This window comes from Anas platyrhynchos, chromosome 14 (genome assembly GCF_047663525.1).
Source record: "Anas platyrhynchos isolate ZD024472 breed Pekin duck chromosome 14, IASCAAS_PekinDuck_T2T, whole genome shotgun sequence".
In the NCBI taxonomy this organism is placed as follows: domain Eukaryota; kingdom Metazoa; phylum Chordata; class Aves; order Anseriformes; family Anatidae; genus Anas; species Anas platyrhynchos.
In genome coordinates, this window is record NC_092600.1 from 16,053,269 (window position 1) to 16,072,239 (window position 18,971).

At 53.3% G+C, this 18,971-nt stretch overlaps 2 protein-coding genes across 9 annotated transcripts in view; one reads left to right on the forward strand and one right to left on the reverse strand.

Moving 5' to 3' along the window:
* The window catches only part of LOC101800452 (rho GTPase-activating protein 7), a 53,200-nt gene extending 42,791 nt beyond the window's left edge, over positions 1-10,409 (forward strand). For 5 of the 8 annotated variants that reach the window (XM_072023546.1, XM_072023553.1, XM_072023549.1 and 2 more), the window contains exons 8-14: positions 267-465; positions 1,425-1,641; positions 3,320-3,434; positions 3,730-4,675; positions 5,426-5,609; positions 6,014-7,566; positions 8,534-10,409. In XM_072023546.1, coding sequence (XP_071879647.1) covers positions 267-465; positions 1,425-1,641; positions 3,320-3,434; positions 3,730-3,747 — 549 coding nt within the window. In that variant the 3' untranslated portion in view covers positions 3,748-4,675; positions 5,426-5,609; positions 6,014-7,566; positions 8,534-10,409. Of the gene's footprint in view, positions 1-266; positions 470-1,424; positions 1,642-3,319; positions 3,435-3,729; positions 4,676-5,425; positions 5,610-6,013; positions 7,567-8,533 lie in introns of those variants that run through there. The other 3 variants (XM_072023547.1, XM_072023548.1, XM_038186279.2) reach the window with 3 other exon arrangements.
* Positions 5,983-18,781, reverse strand: RARS1 (arginyl-tRNA synthetase 1). The gene is made up of 15 exons (XM_027468162.3): positions 18,652-18,781; positions 16,270-16,404; positions 15,749-15,937; positions 13,756-13,867; positions 12,733-12,833; positions 12,313-12,434; positions 11,865-11,985; positions 11,448-11,577; positions 11,003-11,107; positions 10,072-10,250; positions 9,454-9,563; positions 8,510-8,615; positions 7,266-7,438; positions 6,507-6,754; positions 5,983-6,130 (listed from the first exon to the last, which is right to left on the reverse strand). The coding sequence occupies exons 1-15, from the start codon at positions 18,694-18,696 to the stop codon at positions 6,021-6,023; spliced, it is 1,986 nt and encodes a 661-aa protein (XP_027323963.2). The 5' UTR covers positions 18,697-18,781; the 3' UTR covers positions 5,983-6,020.
* Between the last annotated feature and the right edge of the window lie 190 nt (positions 18,782-18,971).

The following is an 18,971-nucleotide window of genomic DNA, read 5'->3' on the forward strand; positions in this document are numbered from 1 at the left end:
GTTGCTGGTAGTGCCAGAGCCAATGTGATGAGCCTTGCTTCAGCTGAAATGTGCCACTAAGCAGAGATAAAACACACTCACTCGTGGTCTGCCGGGGAGGAATACCCTTGCTGCTGCTATTGATACAAAAATACATCAGCAGTGTGTCCTGCTAGCACAGGGTCTTCACTGTCAAAAGGGAAGTGAAGGATCAATTTTATTATTTGTCAGATATTTGAGTCCTGGTAACTCCTCTGTGTCTTTAATATTTTCATTGTTACTTGTAGGTTGGCCTGTTCCGAAAATCTGGTGTTAAATCCAGGATCTTGTCTTTAAGAGAAATGAATGAAGCCAGCCCAAACAACGTATGTTACGAAGGGCAGTCAGCATTTGACGTGGCAGATATGGTGAAGCAGTATTTCCGAGACCTTCCCGAGCCTATATTTACTAGCAGGCTTTGTGAATCCTTCCTCCACATCTACCAATGTAGGTAACAAAAGCTATAGTTTTCCAGATCCTTGAATATCTTACGATACCTCAATATTCGTCTGTACAAGGCAGTTTCCAGACTGGGACTGGTGCTGTGTCCCTTATTAATCAGAGGACACAAGTCAGGCAGGACCTGTCTGAAAAGATGACCTCAGTGTGGATCTGGATTTAAATACTTGAGATCTGCATCTTGCAAGAGGTTTGTTTGAAGCTAGTTTTCTTTTTTGCATCTACAAACATTTGTGAGGAGTGGTACAGTTGCTCTGTCCAAAGGATGTGGAACCATTTCCTTCCATTTGTTTTACACCTGGCCGCTGGTCTCCTCTTGTCTTTTGACAGAAACAGCAAGAGCTCTGCTCCGCATTCCTGTGACTTGCGCAGGTGCCCAGATTGCTATATTTTGGAGATAGATAGGGACGGTGGTGCTTTCGCCAAGAAGCACATTTTGTGTTTCCTGCGTGTGTGCATCTGCTGAAGGAAAGAGCAGCAAATCCTTTGCCATGGTCAAAAACTGGAGAAACCCTTCTCCTGATGGGGATTCCGGGCAGGGTGAGCCTCACCCACCCTCCTGCAGGAGCTGCTGGCCACAGGGTCTCACTGGGCTTCAGTGAGAGCATCTATTCTCTGCATGCCTGAGGCTGAAAGGAGAAGACAGTACTGTAGGTATCCGCTCCAACTATCAGGCAGAGTAACATTTTGTGGGGAGAAAAGCCCCTTTTTGGATTGTAATCAGAGCCAGATCAGCATAAGTTTGTTAGTAGGGCATTCAAGAAAAAAAAAAACAAAAACAAAAAAAAACCACAAGTGTACTTGCGTGGTGTGAAGGTGATAACGGTCTTTGTGTTGTGAGCTAAAGCTTCAGTTCTTGTGGTTTCAAAGCCTTGCCTGGCACTCCTTTGACAGATAGATACTTCCTTGCAAATCACATGTGATTTCCATCGCTTTTCTGTTTTCAGACGTGCCGAAGGAGCAGCAGCTTCAGGCTGTCCAGGCTGCCATTCTCCTTCTCCCAAAGGAAAACCGAGAAGCTCTGAAAATCCTCCTGTTCTTTCTACGAGATGTGGTTGCTTTCGTTGAAGAAAACCAGATGACCCCAACCAACATTGCTGTCTGTCTCGCGCCGTCTTTGTTTCACCTCAACACCCTGAGGCGGGATAGCTCCTCCTCCACTCGGTATTGTCATCCTGGTGCTGGCATCGCTGCTGTCAGGAGTGTTCTTCTCTGCTAGATCAATGCTTTCTGTAGCTGGCTGAGGACAAGTGTCTGCTTTGAATGGGGACAAAGTGTGTGTGTCACGGGGTTTGTCTCCAGTACAGTAGTTGAGGTCCAGCAGGAGCTGACCACAGCACACGCAGAGCTCTGGCAGCTGGGGGAAGGCCCTCGTGTCCTGCTCCTGACGACTTCCCATGCAGCCAGCCTGCCTCTTGGGCTCTTTATGGCTGCCCACAGGTCCAGCGCCCCGCCTGAGCCCACCGCCTGCATGAAGGTGGTGCTGCCGCGGGACGTGCAGCTCCTGCACCAGGGACCTGAGCCTGGCGCAGCCCGAAGGCCCTGCAGATACCTGGCAGATTGCGGCAGCTGCTGGCACTCGTGCTGCTGGGTGATAAGGGGCTTGTGCCTGCCAAAGCGAGCCACGGGGATGCTGTACATTTATCTCAATAACTAAAAGTATCTGGGTTGCATAACATCGCCGGCTTGTACGTGCAGGGAGGAAGGTGCCCTTGGGCCAAAGCAGACAAGCAGTATCTCGGAGAGCATTCGTGCCTTATCTGGTCTCCCGAGGCAGTGCTGTTTGTTTGCTTCACGCCGTGCTCCTGCGTACGGGCAGACACGTATCAGAGCAGAAAAGGACAGCTGGCTTTGATGGCAGCGCCGTGCACCCATCAGCGGAGCCAATTCATCAGCTCAGATGGCGCTCTGAAGCTGAGGACTGCTTCCAGGGGGCTGCAGAAGCTGTCAGATGTGCTGTTGGCACCCGGCAGCGCAATAACACAGGCCCTGGAGAGCACAGAGAGGGCAGAGAAAGCACAAAGGACCTCAGCCTGAGTGCGGTTGGAGCCTGGGGCTGCCCAGGTGCCCCTGGGCTGAGGCAGTGCAGGGCAGAGGAGCCGCAAGGTCGGTGCCAGGGCCGCTGCAGCGCCACGGGGCTTGGGGCAGCTGCTCTGTCCCAGACCCGGACCCACCTGCAGCCCACAGAGCGCCTGGGGAGCGGGCTTTGGGAGCCTGGGGTCAGTGCAGCGTGGCACTGCTGGGATCACACAGGGAAGCTGAGGTTTGTCTCTGCTGTCGTTGCTTTGAACCTCCTGCTTTTTTGTAACCGGGCATTGAGCTGCAGTGCAGGTTTCAGACTTCAAAGGGGAGGCTGACAGGTCTGGCTCGAGGCGCACAGCTGAGGACGCCTCTTATCTCCTGACGCATTTTCAAGCTGTTTGGCAGGAATGCACGTAGATAGAAGCATCAGAAGCCAGGATTAATGATGTCATGTAATGATTATGAATTAAAAGAGGGGACTGCTTTTGAAATCTGTTCAGTGTGGTTTGAGCCAAAAGGTTCTGCGTGGGCTTCGCGTGGAGCCTGATATTTGAAGGTGGCACACAAAGCAATTTGGGGTGATTGCTATCTTTGGCCAGGTGTGATGATGTGTTGCAAGGGCAGCCCTTGCTCCTGGTCAGTTCTGCGCCGGGCACATTCAGGGTGTGCTGGGAGCACGTGATGGCCGTGCGGGATCTCGCTATGTGAGGCAACACGTGTCTCATGCAGCACCTCCTGCTGAAGCTGCTGGTTTCCAGCCCCATGTTGTGCCTGGACAGCCTCTTGTTCACAGCCTGCCTTTTGCCTTCCCCATCCACAGATTGAGCCAGAGGAAGTACAGCCTGGGGAAGCCGGATCAGAGGGAGCTGAGCGAAAACCTGGCAGCGACGCAGGGCTTGGCCCACATGATCATGGAGTGCAATCGGCTCTTCCAGGTACGCCAACTGCTGTCACAGAGCATCGTGTGGGGCAGGGGATGGGGGTTGCCACCCTAGGCTTGGGGCCAGCTCAGCACTACGGCTGCCCAGAGCTGCCCCCTCCCGTGGTGGTGCCGTGGGGCAGGGGCTGCCATAATGCTCTGTGGGGAGCCCCAGCTGGGGCTGAGCCTCCTGTGCTGGGGGTGGGGGCACAAGGTGAGGTTTGGCTGCCGGGGCCTGGCTGGAGTGCTGCCAGCCCTGCCTGTGCCTGGCCATGCACCCCATTAATCTGCTCCTGGCCCTTGACCCGCAGACTGACTTCCCGGCTTGACCTCAGCCCTTCCCCGTCTCTGTGGACATTCCTGGCCAGCACTGGACTGTGGCTCACCCTGGTTGCTGTCACCGGACCCGATCCTGACCTGGCTTGCTGCTGACCCCCCCCTCCTGGCTCGACCTCGGCCCTCCTCACCCCAGCTGTGTGTCTGACGATCGGGGCCCAGCTGGCCCTGGCTGCCACCCCAGTAGCCCAGCTTGCCCGGTGCAGGTGGTGTGGGTCCGGGCGCTGTCCTGCGGCCCTGCTGTCACACCCAGCTCCCCGTCCCTTCCCTCAGGGAGCCACAGCCCTTGGTGCCCCCCAGCCCTCAGCTCAGGCCTCACACTGCCCCGAGCAGCAGGGGTCTGCCTCCTCTTACCCCCCCCCCGGGCTGAGAACTCCCCTGCCCCACGGCTCCCACCAGCACTGACCCAGCCAGCCCCATGCTCCTGAGTGACACCTGCCACCCCCTGCCCCCAGGTCCCCGAACTGGCCAGTGACCCCGTTTATCCCAGCCTCACCACAGGTCCCAATTTCCTCCGTGGTAGCCTGAACCCCCCCGCCCAGCCCTCACCCCTCCCCTGGGGTGCCCTGGCACCTGCTGCCTGCCCCCGCAGTCACCCGTGCACCACCTGGGCTGGCCGTAGGCCCGCAGGCATCCTGCACCCTCCTGCTGCCACCAGGGCACTGCGAGGGGCCACAACTGTGCCCCCCCAGCCCACCAGGGAGGGGTCTGGTGCCAGGACTCAGGGACAGCCATGGCCATGCTCGGCCCCACGCACCCGGCCCCATCACTGCAGCTGCTCCCGGCCATCGCTGGACCCCGGCTGCTGTCGCCAGCCCTGCCCCTGCCTGGCTTGGCCTCGTTACCAGTGGACGCACCCGACAGCTGGACCCCGGTGCCAGGCTGCCCCTGCGTGCCCTGCACTGCTCAGGTAGCGTGGAGGTGAGCCCCATGGCTAATGTATGGGGAGGCTGTGGGCCACGTGTCTCTCACACACGTGTGGCTGAGTTAGTTACATCTCTGTACCTACATTGCCGTGTGTGTACATGCACAAAGACATGCACACACACGCAGCAAGCAACTCTATCAAGCCCAGCACTGCCTCTGACAGTCGCACAGCCTCAGCTCTGCGCTGCTTCCCCTGGTGCAGCAGAGCTCCCAGCAAATCCCACAGCAAAGGCAGCTTTCGGCAGCCACGGCCAACTGTTAGCAGCCCGGTGCACAGCTTGGGATAGATGAGCAGAGAGGCTCGGTGGCTCTGTAGGGATTTAGAGCGCTGCTGCTGCAGGGAGAGACATTTCCCCTGTGCCATCCTCTTGAGGGAGCGCAGTCATCGGTCTGCTCTTCCCCTGGGGTTCCTGCTCCTCCGGGGAGAGCTGCCGCCTGCCTGCCATCCCGCAGCAGTGCTGGGAGCTCCGGCTGTGCCAGCTCCTGGCAGCGCTGCTGGGTGGCAGCTGGGAGCAGGCTGGCACTGACAGCACATGGTGCTGGAGGGCAGCTGTGGCTCCCTGTCCTTCCTCTGCCTCCTACATGCTGCTGCCCCCCCTGCACACGCAGCAATGGGAATGTGGGTTCTTGCAGGTGGTACACCCCCCAGCAGGACAGCAGAGCACAGGCTGTGTTGTTTCATATTCCCCTGGTGTTTTACACTGAAGTTCAGTCCCTGAGTGCAGTGTTTGATCTCTCCTGCAGGTACCTGCCTGCTGCCTCCATCAGCTCACTGAGGACGTCCATGAAATGAGCAGCACCATTGCCTTGCACTGCTGGCCTGGGTGAAACTGCTCAGCTCCCATGAGAGCTCCGTGCTTAGCTGAGGGATGCCAGAGCTAACGTCAAAAGCTGGGGGACCTGCTCGCATGTGGACTTGGCAAATGAGGTAAAGGTGATGCTGGATATAATCAGAACAAGGTCAGCTCTGGGATTGTGAGTGACCATACGGTGGTTGGGTGGTTTCCCAGAAGGACACTTGGGTGTTCTCATAGCTCTCAGCCCTCCAACAAGCTGTAGGCTACAGCAGAGCAGCCCTGGGGGGCTGCTGAACCCCACATGGGCCTGTGGGGTTCAGTTCCTGCACACAGAAATGCTCTGAGCTGTGTCCACAGCCTGTCATCTGCCTCTGTACCTGCAGCTTCTGAAGTCATGCTCCCGTGTCCCCTCCCGTTCTTACTTCCCTTCCTCCCTCAGGGTGCTGCTCCCCTAGAGCACCTTCCCATACCAGAACCCCACCCCAACAGACACAGACACCTCCAGATGTTCAGTCCTTTTATTGTCACCCCACAGGGAACAGCTACATCCTCTGCACGGGCTTAATGCCCAGGATGTCAAAGCCCTTGGCCATGATCATGGCAGTGGCCTCGCACAGCAGCAGCCTCCACATGTTCACCTTCACGATCTGGCCTGCAAAAACATCAAGGTAGGAGATGGAGCAGCTGCTCAGAACCAACACCGCCCTTCCTCTGGGGGACCCATCCACCCACCACCTGCCCTGGGGCTGGGCACGGCGAGCTCCCTCCCCTACTCCCCGAGCCAGGCTGACTGACCAGCCACTGAGTTTCAGCCACCTGGCTGCTCACAGCTCCTGCTCAACCTTCCTGCTCACGGACAGAAGATGGCACAGCTGTGCCAGCCGCCTTCCATCCTCCCACCTGGCAGCACTTGCTCTGCAGCAGCTGGTAACACAACACCAGCCCTCCCGGGACCAGGAAACACCCTGTGCATCGCCTGTGCTCTGGCTTGTGCCAAGGCACGTGCAGCCCCACAGGCCAACACTCACCACTCTGCCTGTCCTTCTCAACGCAGTAACAGTTGTCGTAGAACTCAGTGAAGGTGGTGGCCAGCTCATACAGGTAGTCACAGAGCGTGTGCAGCAACAGATCCTCCAGGATCTTCTGCAGGATCTCGGGGAACCTCAGGATGCACTTGCCCAGCTTCCACTCCTTCTCGTGGTCCAGGACGAGCACCTCCTCCCTGGCTGCCTTCCGCAGCATCTCCTCATCGATGTTGGCCAGGCGAGCGATAGCCCTGCAGTGTTCCAAAACCGTGTGTAAGGTCCCACCACCAACCCAGCCCCAGGCCTCGCAGCGAGCCCTCGGGGCACTGCAGGGGACTCGGCCGGGCCGTGCTCTGTGTAGGGGTCGGCGCGACTGCCCGTGCTGCCAAGCCAAGCAGGGCTCAGGGTGCCAGAAACGCTCTGTGGGGTATGGCAACGGTGAGCAGCTGCTGGAACACAGACTCACCCCTCTCTGGCCACCCAAATCCTCAAAAGGAATTACCTAGAACCTCACAGCTCCCTCCCTGCTAGCTAAAGGGCCCGGGATGCCTTTGGTGCATGGCACACAGCAGGGCCCTGTGTCAGGTAACACAGGACACAGTCTTCAAAGACAAATACAAACTTGCCTACAGAGCTCGCTTCTCAAACCAACTAACCCTACCAGCACTGATGCAGCTATGTCACTCCTTCCCCCACATCTCCTTTGCACAAAGGAGAGCATCAGAGGCTAGCTCCGAGTGACTCCCAGCGTGCTGAACCCACCTGATCCGCGTGAAGGCATACAGCAAATAAGCAGCTGTATTTCCTCGGTCATCCAGCATCTTGTCGAAGGAGAACACGTAGTCATTTAGTCTGTTGTGGGAGAGATCTGCGTATTTGATACATCCAAACGCGACTGACGTCTGGGCAGCTCTCAGCTCTTCTGCCGTGAGGACCTGTTACGATTTCAGAACAGGTGACAGTCAGGAGGAGGAACACCCTCAGGAGCCACAGCACGCAGCCTTGGGGGCACAGCGCAGCTCAGGAGCAGAGCGCAGGCAGCTGAGAGGAGCTCACCCACAGGGTACGTGGCACAGGCCCATGTCCCACCCACCCCCAGGGACCAGACCCCATCTCTGCCCCTGGCTTCTCTTGCGTTCAGACAGCGTGGCCGCCCTGCTCAGGCTAATGCTGACTGCACTGCCCCTGCTCCTGAAGGCCCAAGGACCCATCACGTTCTCGCTACCACACGCGTTTGACATTCACCCTGTGCTCTTGCTTCTCACAAACACACACTTGCCCCTGCAACCCCTACAGAGCATTTTGGATAATCCAGACTCTCATAAAACACCTCTCTGGTATAGCAACGCCCTGTCGGCAGGGCAAAGCACTCCGTGTCTGAATCATGTGTGTCCTTGGGAGATCTTTATGGTGTATTTTTTTCCCCCAAGCTTCCTGCTATTCCCATTGAAAATAGGAGCTTTCAGCCTGTGCTGCGCAGCACCCAGGAGCTCCACCTCCCAGTTCCACTGCCTCCCACGGTGCTCGGGCAGCCTGCTCCTGCGCCATTCTGTGGCCCATGCTGTGCAGCTCTCCAGGCGATCAGCACCCACAGCAGAACCTCTTTAAGCAAAGGCCGTCCGGCCAACTCAGCCGCAGTGCCCAAGGGAGAGGGTGAAGCCTGACCCCAAAGTGCCCCGCACACCCCCAGCCACCCACCACCAGCCCAGCAGGCTGAGGCTGCAATTTCACATCCCGCCAGGCCCAGCTCCCCTCCCAGCTCCCCAAAAAGCCAGCTCGCTGCCTGCAGCTTCCATCTCCTCACAGCTACGTACCCAGGGGTTCTCCTTTCCCCACGGCAGCACCCTCCTGCCCCAGCTGCTCCCAGATAACACCCCTGATTCTGCACACATCCCACAGCACCTCCCGGGTAGTTTGGCTGCATCCATATTCTCAGCTCACACTCAGAATGTGGAATTTGTAAGTTTGTGAACAAATCTGGGAAGTTCTCAGGAAAGATGAGCTACCTTGTCCCGTTCCTTGTCTTTCAGCTTGTCCATGGCTCGTTTCAGCCCTTCTTCCAGCAGATCTATGAGGCGCACTGTGTCCCCTGAACGAGTTTTGAACTTCTTCCTGAAAACACACAGCCAAAATGACCACCTGTGTAAGAGGCAAAACACTCCCACCCTCTGCCTAGCGTGTGCCCAGACAGATCCAGGACATGCACCTGAACTGCTCGCAGGAATTTCCCCTGCTCGAACCCTTGGCTGATAAAGAAGCACATGCCCTCAAATTGCTCTGTATTGAAGAAATTGACACCAGGCAGCTACACCTAGCAGGAAGTACAGGAACCTGCCAGAACACAGGTGGGGACCTGGGAGGGGCAGAAAGGCTCCGCCACTCAGAGCTGTCCCAGGCGTTAGGAAGGACACAACTCCAGCACATGACTCCAGTCCAGCAAGGCACCTTTACTTTTGTAACAAACCTACAGCAAAACCTCTCGCTCTGCAGTGCTACAAGGCTGTAGGAGCACACTGGTTGTGTCACTTCACACAAACACCTCCGGAGCACAAGGGAGCCTGCAGACCAGACCCCAGAGGTTCTTTTCCCAACTTTCATTCCATCTACCACAGGGCAGGCAGGGAACAAGGGAAGTACAGCCTTTACCATGGCCGCTCAATATTCACACCACCTTCCTCAGCACTGCCACCAGCTGGTCCCCAGGCTGATTCCTGGTCCTCTCCCCAAACAGCAGGCAGCAGAGGCCAGGCCCCAGAAGGAAACAGACTGCAGCACCAAAACCATGTGCCTCAGAGGGCCCTGACACGTAGTACAGCCACGCAGGTACAAGTAACTGCGCAGCACGTGATGTGTTTTGCTTGGCATGCCGCGTGCCTACTTGGTGAGGAATGGGCAAGTCACTCAAGCAGCCAGAGCACACACAGAGGAAAAACTACCTCCAGAGACTTACTTGTCTTCTCCCAGCACCACTCCGAATGCAGCGTGGGTCACTCTGGTCACTTTGGGATCGTACCAGCCAATCATCTGTCCAGCTGCAAACACTGTCTGCAAATGCACCGACTGCAAGGAACAAACACCAACAGCCAGGTCTCAACCCACGCTTCCAGGTAGGGTTTTCCTGACAGCTTCATTGCCTTCACAATGAGACTGTAAATGTTTCTAGCTCCACAGAAGAGCTCCACCTCAGAAAGTTTAACCTTTCAGAGGGTTTGCCTGGCTTACAGAAGCAGCAACCAGCAAATTCACATCACTGCTCAGACACGCTGCTGACAACCTTGTGTTTCCTCAGATAAGAAGAGGCCAATGTGTAAGCAGCACAAATCTCATTTCAGACTATTCTACTGAGATTTAGGTTTAACCAACCTCCAGTGGTGACTGGGTATCCATAATCATTTGGGATCTCCAGGGCTCTCCACGGAGATCACCACTCACCAAATTAGATCCACCATTACACTGATGAGGACAAAAGGCAATATACCACGCCATTTTACCTACAACACTGCTGTATCTGTCATTTAAATACTTTCTGATCTGTAGCAGCAGTGACAGAAGGGGCTGACGTACTCACCTGGCCACTGTCCACAACATAAATGAGGATATCAGCCTTCTCTTCACGCAGCCTGTGTCTAAGGGCGGCTAAGTCAGATGTGTCATATGTGTAACCTCCATCTGATTTCATGATCGTCAGCGGGACGGGGAAACCTGGCACAAAGACAATCTTCCGCCCGTCATCCACCTGGACAAATCCTAGGAAAGCAACGGAACACATCGTGTGTCACATCACGGGGGGAGGCTCGGGGGGCAGGACAGGGACACGTCCCATTCCAGATGCTACCAGACAGAAAGCACCATGCACTCACATTAAAAAGTGATGTCTAAAATAAAAATAAAAAGAGAATTCCCTCACCAGCCGTGTCATATTTTGTATTGCACTTCTAGAACAAAACAGCACGCACAAGAAAGCAGATCTGGTCAGATCTGGCCTTTCTAAAAAGGACCTAGAGTTTCTAAATCTAAACAGGACCACATAAAACCAGAGACTCGTTATGGTCCATTTGGCTTCTTGTGAGTCTCAAAGTCAACATGATCCAAACATGCCGCTGTCTTCAGAGAGACTTCTCAGATTCAAGTTCTCCTCTACTCCCAACACCAAGACTGAGAAGTCTCTCATACACTGCTCCTTGAGTATCTGCTGAAGATGCAGTGAATTCCAGTAGTACCTCACACTATTTCCAACAAACATCACACACAAACTGCTCTTGGTGTCAGCAGATTCACACTTTCTGGAATGATACACATAAGACTCGGTTCTGCTAATGCTTCTTTGGGAGGAAATTCCACCAAAGACCCACTCAGGAAATGTTGCTGAGAAAAAGAGCAAGGGTGTGGAAAACGCAGCTTTGCAAAAAATGAGTCCTACACCTCATTGGATAGGAGTGGGGTTACCTCGCTCATGCTGACATCTGCAGAATTTCTGATTCCAAGACCAAAAGCCTCACCTTTATCTTCAAATTCTTTCACAATATCTTTCATCATCTCTTGGTAGAATGACTCCCCTCTCTCGATGAGTGTGATGTCCAGGCAGTTGTAGATTTTCTGGAACTCTTGAGGAGGGAAACGGATGAAAGTACTTCCATTAAATGTACACAGTGGGAATTCAGTGGCATATGTTTACCAATTGGTACAGCAAATCCCTAAATGTTTTCTGTCTCTGGGTCAAGCTATCAGACTAGGACTCAGACTAGACTGAGGAGACAACAGCTTTAGCTGAAACCCTCCACAGGCAGCCCAGTACTTTGGCTCTATCATCCTTTTACTTTAAGTTTCTTATAGCAGGGCGGCAGTGATTTCTTTAAGAAAACGAGAGGATGGACTCAGACATAAAGGTGAGGAAAACCACACTGTTCAACTGCTGAGACATGTTTCTGAACCTGGCAAAGTCACCTTTCCGCGACACGTCACAGATCAGTTCCCACGCTTTAATGAAGTCTGGGTTTTTGCTCTGCAGCAGCACCACACATTGGTAGGCTCGTTTCTTAAACTCCTCCTCTGTGTCAAATCTCCTCTTGGATTCCTATGGTAAAACACACTACATGAACGAAGCACCTGTTTTCCCCCGAAACAACGGGGCGGGACTTTCATAACAGGCTCTCAAAGCACACTTGTCTCAAAAGACAAGCCCTTTAATCACGCCCCACGTGGACAACTCGAGACCAGATTCATTACCTATTGGCAGGTAATTGCAATAATCTATTAACATGATTCCCTTTGTTTCTCTAAAACTGTGCTGCAAGTTTGTAAACCTCCTAAACCTGCTTTTTAGGTGTTGACATAAATATCACGTTTATTTGCTACAAATACCTTGTAAAAAGCTTGGAGATCCCCAATGGGAGGAGAAACAGTTAAGTAATCTGGAAATTTATCTTGGAGGTGAGCAATGAGCATTCCAAACTGGGTGCCCCAATCTCCTAAATGGTTTAACCTTGAAGCAATTAAAGAGAACAGTAAAGATGATTTCTCAAACATATATTTTAAAATTGCACATTTTAAATATGTATATTCTAAAAACCAAACATACATAATACAAGAAGCCAAAAATAGGCAAGCTGCCCCCCCCCCAGTTTCAACGCAACGAAGCTGTTGCCCATCTGGATCCCTAACCCTGCTACACTTGCTCAGTTTAGGAGCTTACTGCAGAGAGGATTATTTATGAAGTGCTAATCAACAAGACCAAAACTGACCGAAGCGTACAGAGGTACTGCAGACATTTAGCCAAAGCAGCCCATCCCGTCCCAAAATCAGCTCTCACCTCAGAACATCATAACCTGCGAACTCGAACAGGCGGCACATGCTTTCCCCAATGATGGTGGACCGCAGGTGACCAACATGCATCTCCTTGGCAATGTTGGGGGAAGAAAAGTCCACCACCACCTTAGACACAGTACAAAAGAAATACATGAATAAAGGCAACAGCCATCACCGTATCCCATGTGTTTCATGGGGGGTGTTGGGAGCCCTGGGATACCCCTGTCCCCCACCCCCCAGCAACCACAGCCGGTACACGTGGGCCAACTAACGGCCCCCAGGCCCCAAGTCACAAAAATGCCACCCCGACAACCAGCTGACACGGCCATCTACTCAACAAATCTCTCTGGAGGGGGATTTTGAAGCTGTCCAGCACACACTTCAGCTGCATGTGTGCAAGATGCCCCCCTCCTTACTGCCATACCTTTTTCCTTTTGCCAACAGCCGGTGGTTGAACTCCGTTCATCAATAAACTGCTCAGCTGCTTCGACACAAAATCCTTTCTCAAGTGGACATTGATAAAACCTTTGGAGGAGAAAGCCAGCGATGAGTGTTGGGGCTGCAGAACTGCTTTAAGGCACTTTTTCAATTTCTGTTTCCTCGCATCAAGCTTATGAAGTTAGCTTGACTAAATGAAATGTTTTCAGCAACAGGACAACAAAGCCGTCACTAGAAGACAATTTCTGCTCCCACATTAACAGAGCCTTCTATTTGTGTTTCACACAACCGCAGCAGTCAGATTCTGCAAGCAAGACCACTGACAACTCCCTTTTTGCATGCTGTCACTCAAAGCTGAATCTATAAAACCATTCTTTATGAGAAAGTAAATAATCTTGCCAGGGTTTGCAGGATACAAAACCAAATTCTGCTTTTTAGCCTTCTTTTACTTCTCCTTCTTAGAGCTAGTGAATGAAGTGCCCAAGCACCTTGAAGGCCTGGGCCATGATCCTTGCCTTTACACTGCAGCCCTAAGGAACAGGAGCCCTCGTATTTCTGCCTGGGTACAGGGCCGAGGCAGAGGCAGCAGTCAACAGCCTCCGTGCTGAGAGGGCAAGGCCCCCTCGCCACCCACCCAACAGCCAGCACTCCCGGTCTCAGCTGAGAATGGCACACCTACATGTATTTCTCCAGTGGTTTTGTATGACTGTGACCCCACGCCCATCGCTAATATTCAAAGGTGCAAGGCTGATCCCTCAAGGATCAGTGGAAAAAAATCTAAACAAAGGGCTGAGGACTGCAACAGCCAAGTTAAAACAGAGGCAGATTGCTGCTGCTGCACACCTCTGGGGGCTACAGAGCTCACCAAGACAGAAGCAGCTCACTCATCCCATAATACCAGTTTTAAATAACACAACAGCTGAGCTCAGCTCAGCTTCTCTGATCCCCATCCTGTATAAAATTGCCCTAACAGCTTTAAAACAAGGGGTAGAGCATGAAAGTACCGTACCAGGCCCAGCAATTTCAACCTTCTCAATGCATTCGTTCGCAGGAATATTTTTTGTTATTTTCTCAGCAATTTCTCTCGGACTAACCTTCTGTTCCTTGGTTTTGAGCAGGATCTGAAATACAACAAGATCCAGTAAAATTCAATCCTCCAAATCATTCCACAAAAGAAACAGAAAGCACAGACCCTGCTGTGCATACCTGCCACACTGCTGATCGTTACAGCATCTTTGCAAAACAGTAAAGGCTTGGAAAGGGCAAGAAAAGAAACCTTCTGTAGGGATCAACTTCAATGCTACCCAAACTACAGGGGAAAAAAAACAACATGCAAAACCAGATAATAAGCATGCTGTACCAGCTTACTGCATGTCCTCTGAATCATTCCAGGAACAGTCCCTGCACTCCTGTTACTCCGAGGAGGAGCGAGCAGAGCTCCTGGCTCCAGCCCCAGGCATTAATACACTAACGAGCTCCCAGCACACAGAACACATTTGTGAGGGCTGTTTCCACACCAGCACACCGGAGGGAGAGGTGGCTGCCTGGCACGTAGGGGTGTTGCCCGGTCAGGAGGCGTCCTGCTCCTCCCAGGGGACACCCTGCGGGAGTAGGGTGCCGCGGGGAGATGCACCACGTCCCCACAACTTCAGCTGATGGGAAGGACGTAACCTGCTGCTCTCAGAGAAAGGAGTGCTGCACCCCCTGCCTCTGCTGTGCTGATTATGCTGTGATGTGTGAGTGTCCCCAGGCTGAGGCCCCGCATACCCTGTGTGCCTCTCCAAGGAACGAACTCCACAGCCAAGCCCAGCACGAGGAGCTTGGCTCTGCTGACAACCGTGAACTTGAAGCCGTGGCTTGACGAGGACTGTTCAGACACGAAGTTATGTGAACAACGCTGACACTGGGAAGCCAGGACTGCTCAAGAATCCTAACAGAGACTTAATTGGGGTAAAGCAGCGGTCAGAAAAATGGCAAAGCCCTGAATGCGTGTGGCAGTGCAGTCACCCAGCGCGCTCCTCTGGCCAGAGCCCAGCCACAGCATGCGAGCAGCGCTAACGAGACCGAGGAAGACGAGTTGGGTCTGTGCGGGCTGCTTCCGCCCTGGCACTCAGGCCAAGAGCCTGCTGGCTGGCACGTACCGGGGCTGCCCGCAAGCTAAACTCACTGGGGCACGACAGACGTGGAGACCGCAGGTGACAACCTGGGCCAGCGGAATTACACCCGTGTCAGGGCAAGTTCAAGATTAGTCTAACATCAAGAAAGGTGAATTAATAACAGAACACAAAAATAAAAGTCGCTTCTGTTGGGAACGTACACTGTAAAATAAAAGACCTGTGATTACAAAGAGTCTGTCTATTCGCTCCAAGGCATCAATGCGTTGGAAGCAGGGGCAGCCAACACCTCAGACAGAACACAGCACCTTTGTCCCTCACCTCCTGCTTGTACCCCATCACAGACCCACCCCACTGAGCAATGCCTGAAATGTCTCCTGTTCTGTCCGGGCTCTCTCTGGCCAAGTATCTCCTACAAAGCAGCAATGCCATAATTTTTGAGGTTGATACTTGCCAGGATTAAAAAACACACGCTCCTTCCTTTGCACATACATCAGAAGTGTTCTGCAAAGCAGAGCTGTTGTTACAGCTGCCTGAAAAACTCCAAGGCCAGAGCATCGTAACAACACAAACACACGTCCTGAGCTTTGATCGGTTAACAGCAAATACAGATGCCCACTGACCACAGATGCTCACATGGGTAACTCAGACACCCTCCTGCCTCACAATCGTCATCTAAACATGACATCTAAACATGAGACTGGAAGACCTGCCCTGTGAGGGCCAGTGTCTCCTAAAATACTGTTAAATATTCAGTAAGTTCTCAGCCCAGAGGCAACGAACCTAAAACAGTTCCAATATTGCAGCTCTCAGGGTGCAGTCTACCACTTTGCTTCCAGTAGGCAACATTCCCACTTTGCTTCCCTCTGGAAGGTCGTTCAGATTTACCTGTGTTATGCCCATGGCGCTGTTGCACTGATAATCCCCAAATTTGGGCTGCTGGCTTGGGGTCACCACTAGTGGAGGGTTTTCTAAATCTGGGTATGCAGCCTGGATAGCAGCTCCGAAGACCTCCTGAAGACAGCTGTTGATATTAATCATGCTTTTCGCTGTTTTACTTCTTTCCTCTTGAAGGCTCTGAAAGAGCAAAACACAAAAGGCGTGTGAGGAGCAGTCACATCCTGCTCTGCTTCTCACTCTTCTGTCAGTGACCCTGGCAGAGACCTCCGCTGGGCTGCCTGTTACACGACCACTCAACACAGAGCAGCGTGGGCTTATTAACCCACTGGCATTTTGCATAAAGCAAAGACTCAGGAAACATTTCAAGTGCCACCGACACTTAGGACACGAGAATGCAGAGAGAGCATGCTGTCACATCTTACTAGCTGTAACAAATGGACGTAATTTATTTATCTTGTCCTAATGACAACAAAAGCACGTAACACAGCGTTAATTCCTCATTCCCTTACCTTCCGAAGGAAATTTAACCGATATTTAAGTTTTGCGTTTTCGTCTCGCAACCCTTCCAAACTCGGGGAGATTCCCAAGCATCCAAAATTCTTCAGGCGCTCGATTTCTGCAGTTAGCAACTTAATCTCGTTTTCCTGAAAAGCAAATTAAATGGACACACTGTCATTCCTGGAGAAGGGGAACAGAAGATGAGGAGCAGCAGGATCTTGATACACTTCTGGTTGTGTCTCGTAAAGGTAACAACAATGACGTGTAAGTAGAATATTTCCAAATGATCCTTGTTTAAAGATGGTTTCTATTTGTGCCGAAAACATGGATTCTGACACATTCTTAAAAGCAGCCAGTGCAGTAATAATCTTACTGATCTCAAGACAGAAGCACAAGAAAGACAACAGGTCAGGCTAATGAAATTTAGGCTCAAAAAAAGGCATTTTCTCCAGCTTTTTAATCTAATAAAGATGCCAAAGTTTTGATTCCAAACTCCCTGCAGCCTCCTGCAAGCTTCAGCCAGTTCCACTCTCGCTAGCTAGGCCACGTTTTCTCCTTCAGAGGGTGAAACCACAACCCCTCACACAACCCCAGCAAGCTCCAATGCCGCCGTGACAGAGGTGCCCAGGAGTCGGCGTGCTGCCTCACAGCCGTGTTGGCAGCGTGTGCTCCCACCTCTCCACTCAATCCTGCCTTACCTTGGGGTTAAGGTGTTTAGGAGAAAACGGGAAATTCATTTTTATTCTCCAAATAAACAAGCTTCAGCTTTCAGCTGTCTTGCAGGCGTGTGCCCTCTGCCCTCTCCAGGTGAAGGCGGGAGTGGTGGCACAGCAGAGCTGTGGGTGCTGACCCAGAGCCTCCCCTCACCCACGGGCACTTTCATAACGAGGGAGAAGCTGCTGTGAGGAGCAGGACGTCCCCTCACGCAGCCCCCCCGTGAAACCAGGGATCTGAAACTTCTTCTCTGAAGTCCACCTCTTTTCCTCCCCTGGCCCATCAGCCACAAACCTGGTCCACAAACACGCCCAGAGGCTGCAGGAACTGTCCCAGCAGTGCTCATGCCCCTGATGCACTCGTCGGGGGTTCTCACAGCAGGGAGCAGCCCTGGCTAGCATGAGAGGCAAATAAGCCACCAAAACCTTATCAAAAGGGCTTGCTTACTTGAAAGAACCAGAATATTTCATTAAGGAAAAAATTGGGGTCATCAAATCCCCTGGCCCAGTGTTACCACTGAACAGCAGCTCCCACAGGTGCCAGCAGAACCGACTGCAGATGCTCAAAATTCCTGAGCTGGGCCAAAACCATCTTAAGACTGCCCTATTTACAGAGCAAGCAGAAAATCAATACTTTTGAGGTCATTCTTCATTTGTGCTTGGACTTCAGCATTTCCAGTGCACTTCTTTTATTACCTCAAGGTCTCCGCTACAGGAGAACAGGATGCTTCCTGCAGGTTCAAGCATGAAGAAACAAGGCTTTGGGATTAAAAAAATCAATCAAAACCTCTGTTTTGGCACTTATCAAACCCAAATCATCTAAAAGCAATGCTGTATCTTAAAAATAACTCACTTCAAATACCCCATTTGAGCTGTTCCTTTTGCAGCTTTTTCCTTAATAGTAAGCACTATTGCAGCAAACTGACTTAAGACAACAACGGAGCAGCAACACAAATAATTGAAGTTTAAACTCACCTAATTCCCCCCTCTGTCTGTAAAAACCACCACAGTTGTGTGCTTTACAAAAGCACAAACTTTCTGTCCTACTCTAGAACCACACCACCCGCAAGCTGTGCCCACACAGGACCACCTGCAGTCCAGCAAAGCCACCAGCTGCAAGACAGGCCAGCAAGTCAGACCCTTGGGAGAGTTTTGCACTGAGGACAAATGCTGCACAGACCCAGAAAGCTTTTTTGTTTTCTGCTTTAGAAATAAATGGGCATCCCTACACGTCCCAGCCCCTGAGCAGCTCTCACGTCCTCTTCCTGCGTTACAGAAATACCCCCAGGCTGCAGCCCCTGAGATCTTTCAGCACCCCTGGCGAGCCTTTCAGAACAGAATTCATTTCTGGTCGTCCTCCACAACCAAAACTGCTTCCAGCCACCCAAGGCAAGGCTTGCAGGAGACGAAACGCCCAGAATCTTACCACAGCTTTCTTCCCTGTGTTAACGCTACAAGAGAGGGCGAGAAGAGGCTCCTCCACCTGCACGGCCTCAACCCCCAACCGTGGGCTCTGAGGAATGGCCGAGCCCCGGGGCTGACCGGGGCCGGGGCAGCTCCCCTCAGCCCCGCCTGGCCCCCGCCTCGCCCCTCGGGGCAGCCCCGCGCCCCCAGCAGCCGCACCCGGGGCACCCGCCCGGCCCCGGCTGTGCCCCCGTCAGCCCCCGGCGCCCCCCGCACCTGCCGGCCCAGCCGTGCCACAGCCTCCGCCACGCGCGGCTCCATCCCGGGCTGCGGAAGGGGAAGGGGAAGGGAGGGGATGGGAGGAGGCGGGCGGGGGGGGCCGGGCCCTGCCGCAGCGCCGCCTGGTGTGGCGGAGGCTCCGCTGAGGGCTGGGATGAGCGCAAGGTCCCCAGGACCGAGCCCGGGAGCACCCGGTGCCGCCACCCTCCCGCAGTGTCCCCAGGCAGCACGCCCAGCAATGACCCCCCCCTCCCTGTGCACCCCATTTCTGCCGAGCAGCGCTGTCCCCTCAGCTCCACCCCCCCTGCCCGGCACAG